This window comes from Pseudochaenichthys georgianus, chromosome 23 (genome assembly GCF_902827115.2).
Source record: "Pseudochaenichthys georgianus chromosome 23, fPseGeo1.2, whole genome shotgun sequence".
NCBI lineage: Eukaryota > Metazoa > Chordata > Actinopteri > Perciformes > Channichthyidae > Pseudochaenichthys > Pseudochaenichthys georgianus.
Genome location: NC_047525.1, coordinates 13,414,409 through 13,438,983, shown reverse-complemented (window position 1 = coordinate 13,438,983; position 24,575 = coordinate 13,414,409). Strand labels below are relative to the sequence as shown.

Genomic DNA, 24,575 nt, shown 5'->3' with positions numbered 1-24,575 from the left:
TTTGTCCAATTTATGGGAAGTATTTCAAGGCCTAGATAGTTAAAGAGCTGGAGTTTATGTGAGTGTGTCTGGGAAGCAACCAGGTTTCAATAACAAAGACAGATACGCCTTTGGGTTCATAAGAGCGTGGGTGTCAGTTTTGTAGTTTTGGCCATCATTTGTTTGTTTGTGCTAATGTAGCACTCGTCAAGTTAAATGCTGACTAATTGGAGGTAAAACTGAGACACTTAAGGTACACATCATTTATTGAAAATTACAATTTTGTTTGTACAATGACGGTCCTTTGACAGGTTCCCATCATAGTTTACTGACTAACTGACTTCCTGGTTCACCTTACTGTCCAGTAAGCAAATATAGCAGACATTTTGGGTATTACATTTAGTCTGGCATAACTGTTGTCTTGCCTACAACTTGTTTATTGTCAAACCAGTTGTCTTTCTTGGTCCATTGAACTTCATTCAAGTAATATTAAGTTGTTCCCATATCACAGCAACTACTTTATTAATTCAAACATTTTCCTACCTGAAAGAAATGATAGCCAAAACTGTGAAAATAAGACCAAAGCTGTAATTATCCTTTAATATTACCACATACAAAAACAATTAAACAGAGGGAGAAAGATGAACATAATATTTATATAGATATATACAAATAATACTGTACAAGAGCACAAAAGGAAGGAATAACAAGGATTTTCTGAAATAAGTGTAATATGAGATGAATCAAATACATGACGTTACATCATCAACATTGGAATGGCTGTTGTTGAAAGTGTACACAAACCTACAGAAAAGCTTAAGAGCTGGACTGAGTCTGGACCGTGCTCATAGTATTCCTCTTCAATCTAACACTCTCTTTCTGTCTCACACACACACACATTTGCAAAAACAGGCAAATACATTCACGTTTTGGGTCAAATCCATTCACTCTTCAACACAGGCACACCTGGACTGGCTAAGATTCATCCACCTGTAGTGGCTTGTATGGCTTGTTCAGCGTCACTCTTGGTGCTTTGCACAACAGACACACACTCACACACACACACCGCTTCCTGTGTGAAGGAGTGTCCACTGTCACAGAAAATAGACATGCTCCATCCACGTTCCATGTCAGGGGGGTCATTTAGTACGTATGTGTATGATAGGTCCCCCTCTCTTTTTGTGTCCATTTCCCCTCAGTCCATCTTAGGCTAAAGTGCTGCAGAGAGGAAAAGATTCAGTTTTAATCAACGCGCTCAAATGGAGTCACTTAAAATAGAAAGCATGTGGCCAAAGCGCTGAGTTCCTCAACGTCTTTTGCCGCAGCAGCAACAGCAGAAGAAATCCTACGTAGGAATGTGTAAGACATTATATCTCTCAATAAAATAAGGTCCCACATGCTTTTAAGCTGGCGCAGTCCACCACTAGCTCTCATTGGAGAAATAAAGGGGGCTTCAATCATCTCAGTTCAGCCCCTAAAACCTGCTCCCGCTCTCACATTTGGAGGACAAGAAAAAATCCATGGCATTGTCGTCCCTGTGTCCATTGGTACTCCAGTATTTTGAAATGGGTTGTCTACCAGTTGCAGTCTTTCTTTAGTAGCGTGAGGACTTTGCGGCCCAGGCTGGCTTTCCAAGGTTTGACAAAGCTCTTCATGTTGACCAGGAGGCGGCCCTGCTTACGGTCCGAGTGACCCGCCACCAGGTACTCCACTCCTGAGAAATAATGTCAACAATCAGATACAGCTGGTACTATCTTTAGTCAGCCAATCATTTTTCTAGATCAAGCATTTGGTCTATAAAATGTCAGAGAAAAGTAGGTTATGAATTGTCTTTAAAAATCGTATCTTCGAAAACCTAAACCTTTTACATTTAGATAAACACAGAAAATCAGCTAATCGTAAAGATTGATACGAAAGATCAACTAATCCATCAGTTGACTAATTGTTGCTTCTCTATTGATGGAACATGTCTCCCCTAATAATCTCTTAACATTTGGTATGTGTCTTGTAAAGACCACCACCTCTGACCTGTACTGTAGGATCAGATATGCATGTCACTCTCACCTGGGTTGAGGATGGGGCATGTGCAGCCCCGGGCGGTCCAGGACTCGGGGTAAAGAGTGACCCGACCCCGCGGTACCTTCACCTTGGTGTTCTGACTGAGCACCTTCTGAACTTTGACCTCCACCTCAGCGTGTGAGCCCTTATCGTGGGCGGACAGCACTTTTACCTTCAGGACTATGAGTCAGGTAGAGGAGACAAGTATTAATAATGAAATGCAAAATAAATTGCTAGATTTTTAGCTTTTCTTTTTACATGAAATCCTTACCGTATGCATAATTCATGGTGCAGAAGAGTTTACTGTTGGTCAGTGCTTGCTCTTTGCACTCACACTTCTCTGCAGGAGGCAAACACAAGGACACATTAATATACGTAACATAACTGACGTGTGTGTGTGTGTGTGTGTAGTCTCAGATACTGTGCATGGCGTCCTAGTAAGAATGCAAGCACAGTGTGTGTGTGTGTGTGTGTGTCCACTGAGGAATGCGCCTAAGAAAGCTGCAGTTACATGATGGTGCTGGGGGGTCTAAGAGAAGTACACACTTGGAAACTGTCCATGCCTACACACACACACACACACACACACACCTTTGTTCGATGTCCTTCTTTGGTCCTATCATGACTCCATTACTTAACCATTAATGCTTGGTCACTGGACTGTGGAGGACACACACACACACACACACACACACACACACACACACACACACACACACACACACACACACACACACACACACACACACACACACACACACACACACACACACACACACACACACACACACACACACACACACACACACACACACACACACACACACACACACACACACACACACACACACACACACACACACACACACACACACACACTGTATCTTACCTGAGTAGTGAAGGGCAGAGAAGAGTTCATCTGGTCTGAAAATCTTCACGGGCTCGCTGGAGTTTCCCTCTAACTCCAGATCAGAGCTGCACACACACATTATCGCATCAGCCCTCACACACAGGAATGTTTGCAATTGGAAGGCATTAGTCATCTGCACATACTTATACGTAGGTATAGGTGTTTTACTTACCCAAACATACAGTCTCCAGTGAATGGATCACAGTCTCCTGCACAGTCACATGGACGGCAGCCATAATCGTGGAAGCCCCAGTATCCCACCATGCAACTGTCACAGTGGGCTCCCCCTACTCCAGGCTTACAGATGCAGTTTCCGTTGGAGGGGTCGCAGAGAGAGCCGTCTGCAAAGTGGAAGGCCATTGAGCCCAAGGGGTGACAGCCGCATGCTAGGAGAGAAATAAAGTAGTTTAGTTGTGAAAGTATCACATGTTGCATTTTGACATATTAGCATACATTTTGAGGCAAACTGTTACACTGTGATTTATTTGTATTTATATTACATCACACATTGAGGCAGTGCTTTGGTACTTTATCTGAGAGGAAAATGTTCTGAGAAGCTACAGATATTTGATTAAGATTGTCATTGCAGGATTTTGGTCATAAACCAAATATTGGACAAATGAAAACTTGATGATTTGACAAAACCAAAAATTGGACAATCATCCTCTGGGGAACATGAAAGCCTCTAATAATTGTAATGGCACTTTATCCAATTGTTGTTTAGATATTTAATACTTGAACAAAGTCTCTTAGTAAGGATGCAAATATATTCAAACAAAGGTAAAACAATCATTTATGGAAATAATAACATATAAAGATTAGATATCTATGAAAAAAATACAAAACAAGTCTAAAGGTCCTTTGAGCTACTATTTATTACCAGGACTTAAGTATTTCATCATTCATCAGTTGTTCAGTTGTGTGTGGTATTGTTGCAGGATCATGTTAAACAAAGGCCTCTCTCTTTTTCTTATCTCTCACACACACACACACACACACACACACACACACACACACACACACACACACACACACACACACACACACACACACACACACACACACACACACACACACACACACACACACACACACACACACACACACACACACACACACACACACACACACACACACACACACACACACACACACACACACACACACACACACACACACACACACACACACACACACACACACACACACATCTTTCTCCCTCCCTCATGTCCACTCTACTTGTGTGCTGATATGGTGTTCTTTAAACATCCTCCAAAAACAATATACTTTTACACACACACCCATGTTTCCACTGTCTGAGGAAAACTACTGTATGCGGTCTCTCTACTGTTATCAACACTGAGAGCCTTTGCAGGAGGAGGTGTCAGACCTCCCCATAAATCTGTCCCTATCCCGAGGGGAGCAAGAGGGGGGGAGAAGTGGTGAAGGAGAGGCAGAAGACGAGGGGGGGGTGTTGTTACGGAGCCATTTCTCTGCTGTTTAATGATGCTTGAAGCTCAACTGGCAGTAAATGAGTCTAACTACTTACTGTAAGGCCCGAGGCATGTCTGCCTGCACTCTAACCTCTTTTTTATTATTATTGAGGGGATACTTAACGCCCAAAATTAACATTTGTATATCAGTTTCTCACCCTGTGTTCCATTCAATCTTTCCTGCATGCCTCAACAGAGAACAAAAAGTCAAAAAAAGGGAACATTTACTTCTTTTTTTATGATTCTTCGATCTCCATCAAAGCATGCAAGAAGAACAAAAACGTTATTTTCATATTCAAAGTAATACAGGGTGGTTTATTAATATACAAATGGTCCTTTTGTATGTCTAGTATTTTATCAATGTTGTTGTTCGACTAAGGATTATATAACAAAAGTCATAGTAGTAGTCCTGGAGGTTGTGTTTTCTCAAACTAAAGCATGACACATGACATTCACATACTTCATTCTGGAGATTGCATACTTTTGAAAAAACCTCTAAAGCTGAGATTAAAAGTGAATTCTTGACCTTGGAAACAGCAGTTGACAAAACAATCTCACAAGACATTCCTTTTAGCGCCAATGTGCTGTAGATTGTGTCCACGAGCTGACCTGTTCGCTAGATCGTAATTACATTCACACGTTTCACACATGACCCGACAATAAAGTATTATTATAGTAAGTGAGGACAATTAAGAGGACTATTTTTCAGCATGATGTTTTTAAATCCTTAGACATTTATACTCTGTTACCCAATTAAAACTTTCCAAATTAAAAGTAATTTTACCTCACAGAAACTTCATGACATTATTTATAACAGTTTTTTTCCTGTTTCCTATTTCCTGAAAAGTTGCCTTACTAGATAAACTGTAACACTTTCATGCCTGTTTTAGTGCATCGCAAATGTATCAATTACGTAAATATGCCAATGCACTATAACTCTGTAACTATAGTAGTGTAATAATAAAATTACATAGTTTAACAAATGTGGCATCTTATACGAAATAGAATGACCACATTAATCCATAACTAAATACGCGTGAGTTGCAGCTGTGTGTGGCATTTATACAAATAATAAAAAGAATGTGGTCCCCGTATTGTTGTAAAATAACATTTTTTTACACTATTTTGAATTACGAACAAAGCACTACAGTGTCTGCAGCTTGTGATGTCACATTGACCCTCCTGAAAACCAAACCAGACAGTTTATCAGACGAATCACCCGGGACAACAAAGATAAAATCATAAACCTTATCACAGGACTGAACTGTGCAATATCAACAAAATCATAAAGATATCCCATTTATTGACTTTATAGACAAGCATATAAAACACAGATAACACAGATAAGACACACAGATTCCCTACAACTACAGCAATAATATGTGTGTGTGTGTGTGTGTGTGTGTGTGTGTGTGTGTGTGTGTGTGTGTGTGTGTGTGTGTGTGTGTGTGTGTGTATTGTTTAGTAAGCAGCAGTGAGCACGTCAATAATTAATCGACATTACAGCACCAACCCAGTTCTGTGTTAAGTCGAAACACGTGTGCTGTTGTGTTTGGTAAGAGTGTGTGTTTACATATCTGCGTGAGAATTTATGAGCATTTGAAAGGGGTCCTACACAAGGAGTCCTGTGTAAATGCATGCGTGCGTGCGTGTGCGTGTGTGTGTGTGTGTGTGTGTGTGTGTGTGTGTGTGTGTGTGTGTGTGTGTGTGTGTGTGTGTGTGTGCATGAAAGCTGCAGGTGCTATAACAATGAAAACTTTACGAGACATGACAAGAAGACAGCTGCTTGAGCAACGAGTGTAGATAACAAACTCCCCCCCCCCCACCACACACACACACACACACACACACACACACACACACACACACACACACACACACACACACACACACACACACACACACACACACACACACACACACACACACACACACACACACACACACACACACACACACACACACACACACATATGTTATATATATATAAACAGACGCTGTAACTTTCCCCCTGCTAAAGAGTTTTGGTGTGTACCAGCTTGACAGGAGTGTTTTCTTTCCAGGGCCCCTCGGAGCCTGGTATGAAAAAAATGTTCCTCACGACGGAGGGAAATTCCTCCATTGTCAGCGGGATTTCACAACCTGTACCTTCGTCTCAGGGGTTTCCAAAGCAAGCCTTTTTTCTATCAATCAGCCGTCACTGAGGATCATTAGCCTTCCATAGTTACATATTTTTCACCTGAGTTTTCAGATGCAAAAAAAACACGCATGATACTCAAGCCCTGAAATATAAACCCTAACACACCCAATGCCCTACCTTGTTATAAAAGGTAGGGCATTGTTTTCTCTTATCAGGCATGTTGAAACGTTATGGTCTTAAGTTAATATGGGGACACTACATAATACTAATAAACTAATAAAATACTGAAGAACAGCAATGAAATAAGGCTGTATCACGTTGGCATATCTTTATGTCAACTATTATTTGATAAACTGCTACGGAATGTGTGTCTTAAACTGGCAAACAAGATAAACAAATATTCTTTGTTCGCTCTTAATATCCAATTCATCTTTGAGCTAGTACAATCCTACTGCAATAGAAGCCGCCATGTTTCCACAGGCACATTTGGCAATTGTTGGTAGATCTACAACGTTGGTCCAAGCTATTTGATTAAGCATTGTGGTATTTTGCATAAAAAACATTCATGGTCCCCAGAGGATAGAACCCTCACATAAGCGGGATCTATAACTCGACTTGTAGTGCACCCGGAAGTTGCTAATCAGGGTACAAGGTCAAATATCTTGACAACTATTTTGTGGATTAACAAGAAACTTGCTATTGATATTCCTGTTCGACTCAGGATGAATTGTGACATCTTTAGTGATAATCACATGACCTTTTCATAAAGTCTAGATTACTTTTATTTTACCAATATTTATTAATATGTTGGTATTATTTAGGATTTTTTATGGATACTCTTAGTTATGTAATCTTTTCTGCACTTTCTTCTTCAGCAATGGTATCTTGGTTTTCTGTTAAGAGAATTACTGCGACTTATTTAATGAAGCAACCTCTTAAGAAAGTGGATGGAACATACTTGCGTATACAGTCGGAAAGAAACCTGGATTATGTGATACAATTGGGCAACATGTTCTCCACCCAGATGTTTTTGAACAGTTGATTGCAAATTGACACACAAACAGACGATGTGTGTGGCTATCTGACACACACACACACACACACACACACACACACACACACACACACACACACACACACACACACACACACACACACACACACACACACACACACACACACACACACACACACACACACACACACACACACACACACACACACACACACACACACACACACACACACACACACACACACACACAGTAATCATGTCCAGCATACCTGCATACCTTGGTCAAATCAGACACATAATCAGACGGGGAATGTAGCCACTGCTCTGTGTTTGTGGATGACTATCGCATGTTTACTTAAGACTTGTCTCATCACTGGAGGGCAGACACACACACACACACACACACACACACACACACACACACACACACACACACACACACACACACACACACACACACACACACACACACACACACACACACACACACACACACACACACACACACACACACACACACACACACACAGGACCCTCACACATACTCTGCTACCAATGATTACCCTGAAGCTACTAAAGCTCTGAGTCACGCATGAAAAATGGCAAAATATGCCCATGATGGACATGCAGGAGTTTGTTGGTTGAGCTTTGAGTCAAGACGTAGGAATGCCACCATCTGATGATTAACTATGCTGTAAACGTTGGCCGTCTGCTCACACACACACACACACACACACACACACACACACACACACACACACACACACACACACACACACACACACACACACACACACACACACACACACACACACACACACACACACACACACACACACACACACACACACACACACACACACACACACACACACACACACACACACACACACACACACACACACACACACACACACACACACACACACACACACACACACACACACACCGGGCCAGGTGCCCATCAGTGTTATCCAGCACGTCCCGGCTTGTGATATCAGTCCTCAGCATTCCTTAAAAGACGGAGTCTGACGTGCCAGTGAGGTGTGTATGAGGTTAATGTATGATTCACAAAAGCAACACTTTGTCAACACTGAGGTGATTAATTATGTTATATGACATTTAAACTGAGTCCTACATGTCATGGTTTGCAAAAGAAATAGGACATGGCAACATCCCTGGATTTTACATGTATATATGTAGAGTGAAATTCCTGAAGTCATCTTATATAGAGTGCACATGTTGGGATTCAATCAGGCAGGATCTGGTGTGTGCGTTTGTGTGTCTTACGTTTGCAGGAGTCAGGGGCTGTCTGAGGTCTTTGGGGGTCTCTATAGAAGCCGGCTTTGCATTTCTGACACTGATGTCCCTCAGTGTTGTGCAAACAGTCACAAACTCCCCCGCTGCGCTGGCCGGACTCTCGCCACGCTGTCCAGTCGAAGCGGCAGCTGTGGGCATGTCCATTACACTTACACTCTGCGTGAGAGGGAGGAAATATACACAAGCTGTAAGTCACTGCACCTTTGGTTGACGTATAGTTTGGATATTGGCATTTTGAGTGGCCATTTATTGATATGGGGATTGCCTGTGAAAAGCACTTCATCTTAAACGACTTCAATAAGGCATATTTCAGGAATTGTGTACATATTGGGCAGTAGCTCAGTCTGTATGGACTTGGCTTAGGAATCAATGGGTGAACTTTTCAAGCCCCAAAACAGACCAAGTATGTAGAAAAAACTGGTACATTCAGAGGTTTAGTTTACTACCCATGGGCAAGGACTCAACCCTAATGTCACTGTGTGTGTGTTTCAGCAAACATTTTTGATGATTGAACAAGGATTAAATTCTATATTATGAAATGTTGCAGTTTCTCATACTTTCTCCACAATATGTTATATAATATGCTGTATTTCTTGATGCTTGGGCAATTTTGTTGTTATTAGCTCGTTTTATTTGGTTATTTTACACCATGTTTTATTAACACTTAATTTAGGAATCTTAATATTTGACTCCCTTCCAAAAGTGCTAGGCTTGTTACGTATATGCCAGGATTTGTCTAATTGTCTCTGCTAAGGTGAAACTGTATTTCTTTGACCTACTCCGACATTCCTGTGGAGCGCCCGTCAGTCCGTCAGCTGGCTGCCAGGGTCGGTCGTTGTAGAGAGGACTGCAGCGCTCACAGTGATCACCTGCAGTGTTGTGTCTGCACACACACTTCCCATGGACCTGAGGGAGATAGAGAGAGAGAGGGTGAGAGAGGGAGACAGCTCATTAGCAAAAAGGCAAAATGACAGAGGTAGAAATGTCAAGAACAAAGAGGTCAGTGTGATGGAGGGAAAAGGTTCCCACGTGAGGACGAGCATATTTGGGCTAACTTTAGATTTCACACACTCCATTTCTTGTTTTCTCTTTTCTTTTCTATAAAAGATCTGCTTTTCCCCTCTTCTTCTCCACTTCCTCTCCCTCCATCGCTATCTCTCGTACATTCTCGCCTGAAAATTAGTGAATGGAGATTGATTGTTTGGCTTCATAGCTGGAAACAAGAACGGGCCTCTGGCCTGAAAAGCCTGTGTGTGTGTGTGTGTGTGTGTGTGTGTGTGTGTGTGTGTGTGTGTGTGTGTGTGTGTGTGTATGTGTGTGTGTGTGTGTGTGTGTGTGTGTGTTTGTGTGTATGTGCATGAGAAAAGTGCAAGTATGCAGCGATGAGACCACAATAACAATCTCCTTGTCATTCCTGTGAGCTGGAATGCCATGCATGCTGGATAATGATTGAAGGAGAGGAGGGAGGGGGACAAGGCATCTGAGGAAGCTCTTTATTTGTTTGCGTTACACCGTGCAACTGTAATGTAGGAAATACACACACACACAGACACACACAGACACACACACACACACACACACACACACACACACACACACACACACACGCACACACACACACACACACACACACACACACACACACACACACACACACGCACACACACGCACACAACGAGAGGTAAACACACTGAATATAGAAAATAACTACAAATGCACACAAAGATTCTTGCATTTGTTTCCCACGCTGGGTGACAGCTCTGATTTAATAATTAATTCCTTACATTTACACTGTACAGAGTAAAGACTTAAACACATCCACATGCTATGGGAAACAGCCAACATGTTCTCTGACCCTAAAATCAGTCCAGCAATGTGAAAGTGAACATACATTACGGATTTTACATAGGGGGGAAGCAATTGCATGAATGAGAGATCAGGCAAAAAGGAAGCAGGATACCTAATGACACATATTGCAAAAATTAAATAGAAGTAATTAATAGAAAAGTGGAAAATGGTGAAGGGAAATAAGGGGTGCAGGAAAAGAAAAAATGGACCAGAGAAAGGGGAAAAGGGTAGTAACAGCAGCAGCAGCAGCTGGCCAGGGTCCAAACAGCTGGTATTCACCCCATTTCACATGTTTAACCATACCGTGATATGGGACAATTATTCTATTTAGCCTATACATTCAGAGCTGCACGCATGCAACCATGCAAACTCGAGCACAGCCTTCGTAGGACACTGCAGAACCAGACTAATGTGTGCTTATAGATCATGTTTGCATCTTTTTAGCATCTTACTGTACGTCACTTATTTTCTGCAAAAAATGGACACACAACGTCCTTTAATCGGAAGTGGATAGCAAGTCCTGTACAGCACAGTTTTAGCATCAAATGTCACTATCTATGTGTCAAAAAGATACAAATATGCAGTATTTGTATCAGTAGTTGATAGCATGCACGTACAAATATGCAGTCTTTAAGCTTGAAGCCCACACTCCAGATTGCCCCTCAGGTTACCATTGGTAGCTCTGTCAGCATCGTTGCTGTTATTTGCACTGTTCATTTCATTTCAAACCTTTATTTATACAGATAAATCCCATTGAGATCATTGATCTCTTTTTCAAGGGAGACCTGCTCAAGACCTGTTAGCGCTGTTAGCATCTGCAAGGCGCCGGCTCAGTCATCGCGATCTTGGGAGCTATGTGGAGGCAACCTACTCTAAATTTGAAATTGAAAACCTTTAAGGAGAAGACACGAATGAAAATACGAAATAGAAATACGTGAGGAAGATGTACTATAGGTGAAAACCATATGAAAATAATGAGAGTAAATTAAGTACAGATAGATGTAAAGTAAAGTTAATGTTTGTGTATAGGGCCCTTTTTGTAACAACAAAGTGAAAAACTAATTTCCCCCTTATGTGATTAAAAGGTAATTTTTCTTATTCTTTTTAAAGAGAGGTTTTGAAAAACAGAACACACACATTGAGGACTAATTGCTGCTAACGCTCCAGTGGTTGTCGCTGGTTGTCATTATGTGTGTGTTGGCTTTGTAGCTAACTAACAGACAGTGTAATCACCCTGAACAGAAAACATCCCCAAGTGGTGGGACACAAGGTCCCAAAGAAATGAAACAAATACATTGTATCTACGTTCACAGTGTTTTAGCACTAATGACTAACATATACGAAAGATACAATCAACAGAAAAAAAGATGATGCTGCTCTGTAGCCTATATTTAAGGAATAGGATGAACACAAATAAATAAATCCAAACAAGTTGAAATGTGATGTTGGCATTCTTACTTAATCAGCTATTTTTATCTGGATAAATATATGGATGGACAGATTTGGCCTTCCTCTCCAGTGAAAACCAGGAATCTGCTAATTTGGTTATTTTGTGTTTACATTTTCTCATCATCTGAAAGACAAAGTGTTCCTTTATGTTTTGAGAAATGAGTCCTACTTCATCAGCAAAATAAACTCTTAACAGGCTCTTGGATCAGCTGGAGGAAATTATCACAACAAATAGCATTGTTCACTATAGAGACCCGGGTGCAAATAACATCTGCCTTACTTCCTCCATTACTGCACATGCCCTTCTGTGAGAGATCAGTAATCTCTACCCCATCTTGAGCTGCTCTGCTTGTTTGGGTTTAGCCAGAAACAGCGGCTCTGGGTCGAAACATAAAACAAACTGCTGATAACTTCGCAGGAAAAGTCACTTATATAACTTCTGCATGTTTACCAAATGCTGCCCGCATGCCACACAGCAGAATGACGCTTCGATGCCCTGAGGTAATGTTGTGAGAAGGATTGACTTCAAACTTTAAGTCTTGGTTGCATTTGAACTAATATTGATGATAAAATGAATCAGCCACACATCTAAGCATTACAATGATCAATCACTATTATTATTATTATTATCCTGACGTGCAGGGTACAGTTTTACAGCCCCGTGGTCTAAATATTTTCTGCCCTCAATAGAAGGAAATCCTCTTGAAAACACTCAGTAGAGCCTCTAGGAATTTCTTGGCATGAAAATAGTCAGATTTAAAGATTTAGAGATTGTGTCCAATAAATCGGCTATCAGCAGCTTCATTACAAAAGAGCTGGTATCAGCAAAGAAAACACATGAATCGTTTTGTTCATTTTTCACAAAGAATACCAAAGACTTTCATCTGCTTTGAGTCAGTATGAAATATGAAGGTTGTTTTCAGCTGTTTTCAGGGTCTTACAGACTTACATGTTAGGGTATGTGTTCTTTTATCTTTTAGGCTGGGGAAATAGAATAGTAAGAGACATTCAGAAAAAATAATATATATATATATATACACGTATATCAAAGAAACGTTAAAAGAGGTAAGGAAAGGTTTTCCATCAGAAAACAATACCAAAGTGAATTCTTCGGCTTGAAAACATCTATATTAGTACATATCTTCATTTCTTTTTTCAAACAAGAGATCCTTATCAAAAATGTTTGTTCTTTTCTGGGATTATGTAGAAAAACATATCCATCAGCCTAAAAAATCCTTAGCTCCTACCAATATTGATGGAGTTCTAATGTTGTCTAAATGTCTTTGCCTAAACAAGTTGTGGAGGAATCTCCTTGTTGACTTTCACTTTTCCCGTTGCGCCTCGCTGATTGCGGCACAACAGACATATCTGTTTATGGAGATGGTTGTGATAGTAGCATAAACACTTATGGTTCTCCAGGAAAAACACTGAATCAGTCGCGTCTGTTCACACCTTTATCCAAACACACAGATCAACACTGTCATTTACGCTCAGTGGAATTCCTATCTACATCTCGTGGGTTTGTTATGGACGGGAAATGCAGATGTATATCTGAGCAGACAGAGCCAGGCGAACTCAGGAAGTGGAGTCTGTTATTAAGACGAATGCCAACACTAAGTGAACAAGTTGTTTAGTCTGAGAGTATCAAGCCTTATAATCTTCCTCAGAACAAGTGAGAACCCGGCACATGGGGTGTGATTACTTGTGTCATAAATACCAAAACAAGTGAAAGAAATGTCAGAATGCCAAAACAAGACAGACTGAAGGAAGAGCAATCAGTAGCACAGCATCAAGGCTGCAAACAAGATAACATGCATAGCAACTGACTAACATTGACTTAACTTAAGAACCACTCTTGGCAGTACTTTCAAAAGACTGAGGTGCCTGGATTTCAGAAAAATGGTTACTAAGTGGACCTTGAATTAAGCTTTTTTCTTGTCAAACAACACTAAGGTCAATAATTAACAGCCATGCTTAATTTATGATCTACTGTATTTCAAATTGTATTTTTTGACAACTAGTGCCACACAAGATTGATGTTATGATAAGCTTGTTCATATTGGCATTGCACCTTCGCAAACACATCCGCTGGCAGCTGGGGACACTAATGCACGTGTATGGCATGCCAGCCATTAAAGGTCAAACAAGATGTGTGTGTTTAAAAAGTAAAATGAGTTATTTTCATTTAAAAGTATAATTGTGTCCACGCTACATGTTAAGTTTCAAAGCTATGCACTCTAACTCCCTGCTCCTCTCTTACCACATGGTTGGTGCGGTCTCTGATGGGCTGGAACCCCAGGGCAGGAACACACTGCTCTGCGTGTCCGTTGCAGAAGCAGCTTCCCTTCACGATCAGGTCATAGATGGCAAAGTGTCGGGTCGGGAGATTAACGTGGGTGGAGGCGAGGTCTTTGGCCTGGCAGGGGCACGGCTGGCGCTTCAGCAGCCGGACCCGGACGTTGGTCACCCTCAGCTGCTGCTGGCCCTCCAGACCGAACGGGTCCAGGGACTCCCATTTGGGGAGGGTGCGGTAGATCACCTGTTTGTCAGAAAGAGAGATCTGCTGTCACATTTCAGAACAAATCAGGTCTGTGTTTTAATAGGTTTCAGCCAACATTAGAAATAACATTTTTTTTTTTAAGAAGTTTTAAAACCCAAAATAAAATGTGTTTACTTATTGATTTGTCTGCAACAGCTTACCCTGACCTAAGTGATCCTGAAATAGATCATTCCAAGAAGCACCAAAAAGACACGACAAGCAAAACAGCTTCATCATTTATTGTCTTCTCATTACTTTAGTTTGTCGTTCTTGTCAACATGACACCATTAAGTAGATTGGGTAAATAATGTTGTCCCTTTGAGTTTAATGGACTTTTGGAAGAATGAAAGTGGTGGATCGCAAACTTTTCTTTGGGCTTATGAAGTCCACTTTTCCTTATGTGTGAAACTTTTCAAACTTGATATATGACTTGGACGTGAAAACAAGTTTGAACTCATAGAGGCTTGGTTTCCCCTTTAGGAGGTGGAGTTGTTTTGTGAGGTTTTATGGTCCCCCCCTCCCCCCTCTTTAGTTTACGTAGATAGAGAGCCATTCTGTTATGGTACCAACTTCCTGATTTAGAGTGATTAGCCGGCTGAATGTTATGGCACAATCTGGTTTGTTGATGCTTCTCATGTCAGTACACCTGTCATGGGGGGGGGGGGGGGGGGGGGGGGGGTCGTTTTGGTATAATTTGTGCACTTAATATAACCTTTCACCCCGCGATTATTGACTGCGTCCCCACGTGACCATGGCGGTGCTGGGTGTCCTTAAATGCAACCTTTCTCCCCCTATTTCTCCCTCCCCGTCTAGTCCTTGGACATCCTTCAAATGGAAGATCCCTTTATAGGATGCCTGCCATCGCCATGGCTACTGCTGCCACTAGTTACCAACACCGCTGCTGTGATAAAGTTGGTGTGTGCCCCAACTCTCGCTGTGAAAGACATTTCTTAACAAAGTGTGATTTTTTTTGTAGCTTTCCGTCATTCATATAATTGGACGAGTAGTGTGTGTGTGTGTGTGTGTGTGTGTGTGTGTGTGTGTGTGTGTATTTTCTTTAGCTAAACCAAGATGTGAGCAAAAAGCCCCCAAGCTCCTCATTGGCTGGATGACTGGCCCAGAGTGTGATGGGAGGAGCACTATTAATTTCCCTGTTGTTGGATAAGGTCTCAGGGTCACGGCATTGTGGTCCACAATTAAGAGAACACGACAAATAGGACGAGGGGCGCCGGTCCGCGGGAGAGCAGGGAGAGCACGGAGAGCAGGGAGAGCAGGGAGAGCAGGGAGAGCAGGCCAGACAAAGACAGGGACGGGGATCCAGCTTCACATAAATCAGGGCCGCACAAAAGGCCCGCGACAGCCCGGGGACACCACAGCAACACCGGCATACACACACTCACACACTGGCATGCACATAGACATCAGTGTGCTGCTCCCCTTTACACAACATATATTACACACAAGGCCTTCTTGTAGCTTTTGCTACCCAATGATGCCTCGTAGTTTTCCTCTGAATATGGAAACAAGTTATTATTGTTGGCACATACGCCGATTAAATGCACATTTATGATCATGTGAAGCCTGCCTGACCTGAGTTTCCCCAGGTGTATTTACAGTAAGAGGTTTTATTAGGGGGGCTAGCAAAAGGAAGAAAGGTTCCACTTATCTAGAATTGTATCTGTGGTCATATTAAGTAAATAAAAACCAACAGAACGAATAGAAATTACAACAATACTACGGTACAAATTCAACTTCCTATTTGGTTTTCCTCCCCTTTTTCGATACTAATGTGACGCATTTGTAGGCGTTTTTATTTATCTAGATTTGGTAGTTATATATTGTGAAAAAAAACTAGCAATGTCCAGTCGTAAAAGGTAGGGAATAAGACAGTCAGCATAATTTATAAATTATTTCAAAATACTTTGTAAATGTTTTAAGAGACAGGACATGCATTCATTGGGTTTGTTGGGCCTCAAGGAAACACACAATATGCTTTGGGGATAAACACAGACTATCAACATTTATTCTGGCATTAGTTTACAAGAAAACTCCATAGGGAACCTTTAACTGTAATGAAGCACATCTGCTATTTTAAACATGTGTCTCATATCTCACATATTTTTTTAAGTTGAATACCTGTCGTCGAAAATATATAACAAATGTCAGGCCAATTGCGCCACATTTAAAAAAGTGAAATCAATCTGAGGCAGTGGGTTCACTGTGGGCCATGTGTCTCAGGCTGAAAAATAAAAGTACGTCTGGCTTAAACAGGCATAATTCCATCAAAGAGCTGTGGACTGTAATCTGGTAAACAGGCACAATGGGCATTGATGGAAGGAGAACGACGGAGAGGGAAACAGAGAGGGGGGATGGGTGTCTAGCCAACAGTACCAACATCCATCAGAGCAACGGAACTTCCTTCCCTGCAGAAAGACGGAGAGCCGACTGTATGTGTTTATCTGAAAGGGCACAGACAAGTGTGTGTGTGTGTGTGTGTGTGTGTGTGTGTGTGTGTGTGTGTGTGTGTGTGTGTGTGTGTGTGTGTGTGTGTGTGTGTGTGTGTGTGTGTGTGCGTGCGTGCTCGAGGAACGGTGGAAAAGTGAGAGAGAATGTGTGTTGGCTGTTCTTGCTCTCTTCCCTAAGGAGGTCAGTCTCTACAACAAACACTCACATTCTTCCAGCCCAGCTGACCTCATAAATAAGACAAGGAACTCAGCGTACTCTCTCACTCTCTCTCACTCGCACACACACACACACACACACACACACACACACACTCAGACACACACACACACACACACCACCTTTTCCCCACATTACAGGTGAACACGAAAAACGTTCAGCACAAGAGATGACATGATTTTATGTTTGCTGCGGGAGAAAGAAAACTGAGAATACCTGCCGTCTGGTAACCTTAGCCAACAACAATTCCACACATGCATCAAGTTATAGAGTCAGTCATGTGTTTTTATTAACATTGCTTTCATATTTCATTGAAGTATTTGTCTTATGGAGGTTGATCACCATCTTATTAGGCTTAATGACATGAAGATCATACTGAATAATTATAATAAGGCTGCAAGTGTAAATGAGCTTGATTTCTGTTTCTGTTCTGTCTAGAAAATGTTTTATTACATTTGGTTGAACTCAATTACAAGTAATCTGATTAGATGTATATTTATTAATGAAAATGCACGATAATGCTTATGGATGCATCCCTAAAACACACACCCATATACTGAACACTATAAGGCGTTGTTGTCATTGCCTAGCATATAGGCCACTGACTGTCATTATAGTTGACAAATGATTACAACAAAAGACACTGAAGCAGAAAGAGTGAGAACAGCTGAGTAGCTCCTGATCTGACAGAGAGCTACTTGACCTCTTTTAACCTCTGGGTCATCAGCTGAGGCGTTAGAGGTCAAAGGTCATGCTCTCAGCACAGGTGGCTGAGATGTGAAATACAGAGACAAGAACAGACAGAAAGGAAAACGAGTTGCTACTTTTCACACAATGTGTAGGGGAAATCATAAAATAGATGCATCGATGTCTTTCCTACATGATCATGCAAACCACACTCACAGCAGCAGATAAGGTGATAACGGCTGCTTATTTTAAATGCATCGTAGAAGCGGAGCTCTTCAAAGAGGGCGTACACACACCTTACATCTGAGAGCTCTGCAGGGAGTCCGAGCAGCACCACACTTGGCAGGCGCCTCCACTCACATCTGCTTCAATTAAACATCAATGGACTTCAGGAAGCCCTCTCGTGCTACAGTCAAAGTACGCCTATTAAACACCCACTCATGCACGCTCTCTCTCACACACACACACACACACACACACACACACACACACACACACACACACACACACACACACACACACACACACACACACACACACACACACACACACACACACACACACACACACACACACACACACACACACACACACACACACACACACACACACACACACACACACACACACACAGCTTCCCCCACCTGGCTGAGCTCTGCTTTCATTCTGCTCGGTCCTATGACTGTGTGACTCTTGCATGTTGCGTGACTTACTGCAGACAGGACTGCATTTGTTCCAGTAGGAAGGGTAATAATACACTTAAAACCATTTGGTTATGAGAGCATTGCCACCTATCTGTAGCAGGGTTTACCTGTCATGCCCATTTATGATATGACGTAATTAGCAATTCAGTGATAGAGGAAGATAAAGCGGAGCAGGAAACTCTCCGTCACCCCCCTCCAGCGTTTCTCTGCAGGTGTGTGTCCGCCCTCCTCTCCCACCTGCGTCAACCTGCTTTCTGAGCGATACGACTGTTTATATTAAGAGAAATGGTGGGAATTCAACCAAGACTTGATTTTAATCAGATCCCCCAAAGCTCTTCTGGCAGGCAGTTGATAAATTGATAAAAGCACAGAAATCTTTGTTATGATTAAGAGAACCATTATTGTGTAACGTAATATTTGAATTTACAGTAATTTGAAGTTATTTTGACTTAACATGTCCTTTGTGTAGATACAGAATATAAACGCTTCATATTTCTACCTTTTTACTCCCCTGCTGTTCTTTTCGAGATTTCTTTATTTTCACCTTCATCAACTGATTTTTTGGCCACTTGGGGGCAATATAATTTTTTTTTTTTAGGGCTCAAAACATTATTTCAACACTTCCTCATCAACAGTGTCACACTTGCGAGGCGCACTACTCATCCGTTCAAGACGGAATTGTTTTAAATTGTACAGTGTTAGCGAAAATGTTTTTGGAAGGAGCATTAAATGCGACAGTGGTTTGAGATTTAAAAAAAATATGTTTTCGACATAGTTTTGCTTCAATTCATAAAGACCTTTCTCTGTTTTTAGATTCTTCATTCTCCGTGGAAGTAAGCAGGAAAAATAAAGTTTCATCAAGATTTTCAGGTAACACCGGGTAAGCAATTTATAAGCATATGGTTATTTTGAGGCTTGAAATATCCCTTTAATATCTGATGTAAAAGGTAAGCTCCCTCCTCACCTCTCCACGGTTGCAGGGATACGCCCCGGAGTATTTGGATGTGCAGATGGCCACATCCCGGCCGACACCTGCCTTCCCCTCCTCCATCCCAAAGGTGTCGGTGCAGTTTCCGGCGTAGTACTGCAGCATCTTCCACGTCCTGCCAAAGTCCTGAGACCTCTCCAGGGTCATGGCGGCAGGCCTGGGCGAGCGAAACACCACGATGAGATGCGTGAAGTAGAACTCTGCCTCCAGGTCCAGTTGCACCGTTTCAGACTCCACCCCCTCCGCCGACTGCCACCAGGTGTTGGGGTGACGGAAGGAGGAGTCGGACATGGCGTTGGCCAGGTGGGACAGGAGGGGCAGGCCGGCGTTGCACTTGGCGCACTTTGCGGCGCTGCAGGCCAGGTTGATGTTGGGGTCGGAGTAGGAGCAGTAGAGCTCCGTGCCGTTGTTTCCGCAGACGGTCTGCGTCAGGACCCGCCGACCCAGAGCCAAGTTACCCATGCGGGGGTTACAGGCCCGGCTCTCACAGCGCGGGGACACACCGGCTTGAAACACGTCACCTGACAGACCTGGAGGGAGAACAAAAAACGGTTTCAATTGCAAATATGGGAGGTGACAAAACAAAAAAACGTGGAATCCAGAGTGTCAAATGGGTCATTTGACCTCAGTTTAAAGGGTCAGGTCACCCAAATTATGCAACACATGGTGGTATTTTGCAAACTTCATAGTATTCATCCCCATTTTGAGATCTCTTCCTTCACCCAATACAATGCAGGTCAATGGGATTAGACTTTATCACAGCATTGAAGCATTCAAATAACACTACAATTATATATTCAAATCGGGGTACGCGGACCCCTAGGGGTACGTTTGAGTACTGCAGGGGGTAGGTAAGATTTATTTTTACGTTAATGAAAAAAAAAGTAACGAAGTTTGAGCAGTGTGGGTTTTATATTAACAGAGTTACACATATTTCAAAAAGCGAAGTGTAATAACTGCAGTGGCCATCCTGTCACTGAGAATAACAAAGATCCTCAGTGAAGCACAAGCCCATGTTTCTCACTAAATTGTAAGTACAACTTATTAAAAAGATTAGTTCAATGCAACTAATGTCGTCTTGCATGATGTTAAAATTGGTTTGCCATGAATTTAGTGATGGATTGTAAACATTTAAAATGTAGCATTTAAGTTTTTTCTCAGTTACAAGGTTGTTGTTTTAATAAATCAGACATCGATGGTGCAGCGCTGTGCTGTACCTCTTTATATAGGCATTTCTCCCTAACAAATTGTTTTTGTGCTGATCAGGGGGTATTTGGCTGCATTTTTTTTTCAAAGGGGGTACATTATTGAAAAAAGTTTGAGAATCACTGCAATACACTACTGGATGATTTTTCTTTGGGAGATTGGGGTTAGAAAGACGAAACAGATGCACAACTTGAGATAATTGAGAATGTAAAAATGTTAAAGTTACTTTAATGACTCAAAAAGTAAAAGATAGAGCAATTCAAATAGCCAGAAAACCCAATTGAAAAACACTGAGGAAAATGTTTCCTATCCAAGCAGATATTTTTGTCATTAAGCAATTAGTTAATGTGCAATGCCCCGATTTGACCCCAAACTTGTTTAACACTTACTTCATAATAATTTGTTATTGTGTTGGAGAGTTTAGTGAACAGAAACACCTGAATCTGAGTATCAGAGTATTTGCAAGAGTGAATGGTTGAGGGAAGAAAAAGAGTGACTCAGTGAGTGTGTGTGTGTGTACACAAGTCGAGTGATTAACCTCGATCGGAAATCTTATTCAAAAGGGATAATAGGGGCATTGTGCACCTACCTGCCGCAGAATGCAGCCAGCATGGACTCTAACACAGATAAAGTTTGGCAGCTCGGAGGATGAGCAGCATCAGACGCCTCCCAGACGCTATGCACCCCCCGAGGGCACAGTGTCATCTTCCATGTGGATTTATTATCTTAAACCTGGATCTCGCTTTGTTTTTCATGGCAATGCCTTCACTTATATTAAACCTGAGAGGCTGAATTATTGAACTTTTGCACTGAGGAACCTTTCTCTTGAGGGATTTTCTTTGTTAGCAGAAATTACATAACTGTCTGTGTGAGTGGAGGTCAAAGGGGGAAGATTTAAACTCAATAATCAATCACTTTGTCAAGGTTACGTTAATGAATAAATCTAGTAAATGTGTTAAATTAATTTTAAAGACCTTTGATTCACCCAATGTTGGTTCTTAAAAGGGTTAGGTTCAGCTATTATGTTATTTAATACCAAAATAATCTGTGGCAGTAAACAACAATTAGGCAACAACTCTGTTTTCTATAACTTAATACGGAACTTGAGTTGAATTATTTAGCTTATGATTTTGTATCAACTCGTATTCTAAAGATGTGGCTTCATGTGTTTAGAAATCCAAAGTAGAAACTCTTTTAGTGAGAGATTAAATTGCCAAAAAATCCAAGCAAGATCTTCAATGTTGCACCTGTGACAATTACTGTGTTTTATTTTTAAATAAAAGTAATAAAGAAAATCCTACTAACCTGCATCTGACAGCACAGCCAGGCTGATCACAAATAAAATCATCATATCTCCTTGTTTAAAATAATAATCCGAAATATGTGAGAATCCGCTGGAGTTATTCAGACATAAAGTATGCACAGATTTCATCCACGGTGGCAGAAGTATAGTGCGTTTAGGGTTCAAATCCAGTGTGGACTTTCTCTTTCACTCAGCTGCGATCCAATAAGCCGATAATAAATCGTGAAGAAACAACATGATCCCGGACGGTGCGTGGTGTCCCGCAGAGAGAGGAGCTGAGTGTGTGTGGAGAGTGCGGGTGCTTCGGGTCCTGCAGTGTGTTTCATTTCCCCGCAGTGTGCGTCGCTCTGCCCGCAGATCTCTGTCTCAGGAGAGGCAGCAGAGTGGAGTAGTGACAGCAGCAGCTCCGCCTCTCCTCCACAGTTATCTCGCATTTAAAGGAACATTACAGCAGCTCTCACATGGATGGAGCCCACAACCTGCTCCTTACACTGGGAGGGAGGGGCCCAACATGAGGGTCCAGGAGGAACCTCCAGGGGGCCTTTTCGAGGGGGTCCAAGATCAGGATTAAAGGTGTGTATAATTAAATGTCTGACTTCATCCAACAGTACAAAACGTTAAAATTGATCTGTCTGAGTATGTGAAAGTACTTAGATTTTTTAATTAAAGTTAGTCAAAGTTACTACAGTACACATATGATGGCATTAACACTGCATTACAATCCTATTATTCATTTCAACTAATATTATTCTATTGGGCTACTATTGTTGGCATATTTACGAGCAATATTTCTTCCTCACATTTTTAAGCATTACAAATAAAATAAAACATATTTTTCCATATCTATATAATTATTTTCATGTCCAAGTGGTAGAATATAGGATACTTGTTTCTCTCTATATTTCATAATGCATATGAGTAGCCTATAACAAAAAAAATTGTGTTAGGCATTAGTTATAGTAATACTATTTTATTATTTGTTAAGATATAATGATACTAAAAATAAGATACTAATACATGAATGTAACATATTAATACTCAAGATGCTCAAGATATGACTTGGTTTGGGACCCCTGTGCTGACCACGTGGCGCCTGATGAAAAGCTGAGGTAAGTGAGTGCTCAGCCTCAAATCCACATTTCTGACTAATTGGTTTTGGATGGAGAGACGCACACTCAGAGTGATTCTGCTTACGCACTTCAAATTACACCGAATGGTTGCTCTGCTGCAGCCTTTGTTGACAGCAATGTTTGTTTCCATAGAAAACCAGTGAAATATGCAAGCCAAATATATTGCAAGCTTTTTAATTCTGCTTACAATGCTGTCTACTCCCAACAAAGCCACTCAATGCCCCATAAAAGACAGACAGCTGAAGGACAAAGGCATTCACTTATAATACATTACATTGATGCTTAAACTCTTACTAATAAAACACTGCCATTTTTTATATAATTGTTGTTTTATAATATACAATTAGCATGTTTTTACTTTAACTTCTTATGTTGGTGTTCGTCTTTTTTCTAATGTTTTTATTTTAATTTTAAAATGATGCAACTATCACAAACCAACTTCCCCTCGGGATAATTACATTATATATTTTTTTCTGGTTTTGAAATCAAAGCTTTACTCTTTGGTTATAGTAATGCAAATGTAGCTTGTGTTCCAGCCTGTATGAACCATATGAAACAACCCAGACAGCATTGTGCCCCCCTGTGCTCAGTGATGGTAAAATAAAAATGGATGTTGTAAAACTGTTTTTCCCGCTCTATCCCATTTGGGTAAGGCTCCAGTGAACACAGCATGGCTTTGGCTTCTCTGTCTGCTGTGTAATCGGACCGTGACCTGCTTTCTGTGCATCTGACCTGAGTCCAATAAGCAGCAGTGAGTCAAAATAAACTGTCTCACCTGTTCACTTTGTTCTCTCTGTCCTGCTTCAGTCTCCTGCTCTTTGTGGAGATTTGAACTCTTAAAGCTCCAGTCATTATGCTCAAATAGGCCAACCAAATTCTGGCCAGGTGATATCACCAACATCTTCTTTCATGATAACATTTCCTATCTCAGTCACGATATCATGATACAGCACCTTATCTTACTCCAAAAATAAATAGTCTATATAAAATAAGCACATGGTAAATCCTGTTTTTGTATACTCCCTTTTGCATTAAATACGTGAAAATGTGTAAAGTATTTTCTCATTTAATATGATATACAGTGTGTAATCAAATTAAGATAATAGTTTCATTTAACAGACAGA

The 24,575-nt window shown here is 41.3% G+C and overlaps 1 protein-coding gene across 1 annotated transcript; it reads right to left on the bottom strand.

The window, feature by feature from the left end:
* Positions 1 to 891: 891 nt before the first annotated feature.
* Positions 892 to 22,693, bottom strand: ntn4 (netrin 4). Its single transcript, XM_034075165.2, has 10 exons — positions 22,324 to 22,693; positions 19,789 to 20,342; positions 14,473 to 14,751; positions 9,695 to 9,821; positions 8,886 to 9,071; positions 3,120 to 3,333; positions 2,927 to 3,012; positions 2,309 to 2,377; positions 2,044 to 2,217; positions 892 to 1,693 (listed from the first exon to the last, which is right to left on the bottom strand). Exons 1-10 carry the CDS (start codon positions 22,448 to 22,450, stop codon positions 1,554 to 1,556), a joined length of 1,956 nt encoding a protein of 651 aa, XP_033931056.1. The 5' UTR covers positions 22,451 to 22,693; the 3' UTR covers positions 892 to 1,553.
* Between the last annotated feature and the right edge of the window lie 1,882 nt (positions 22,694 to 24,575).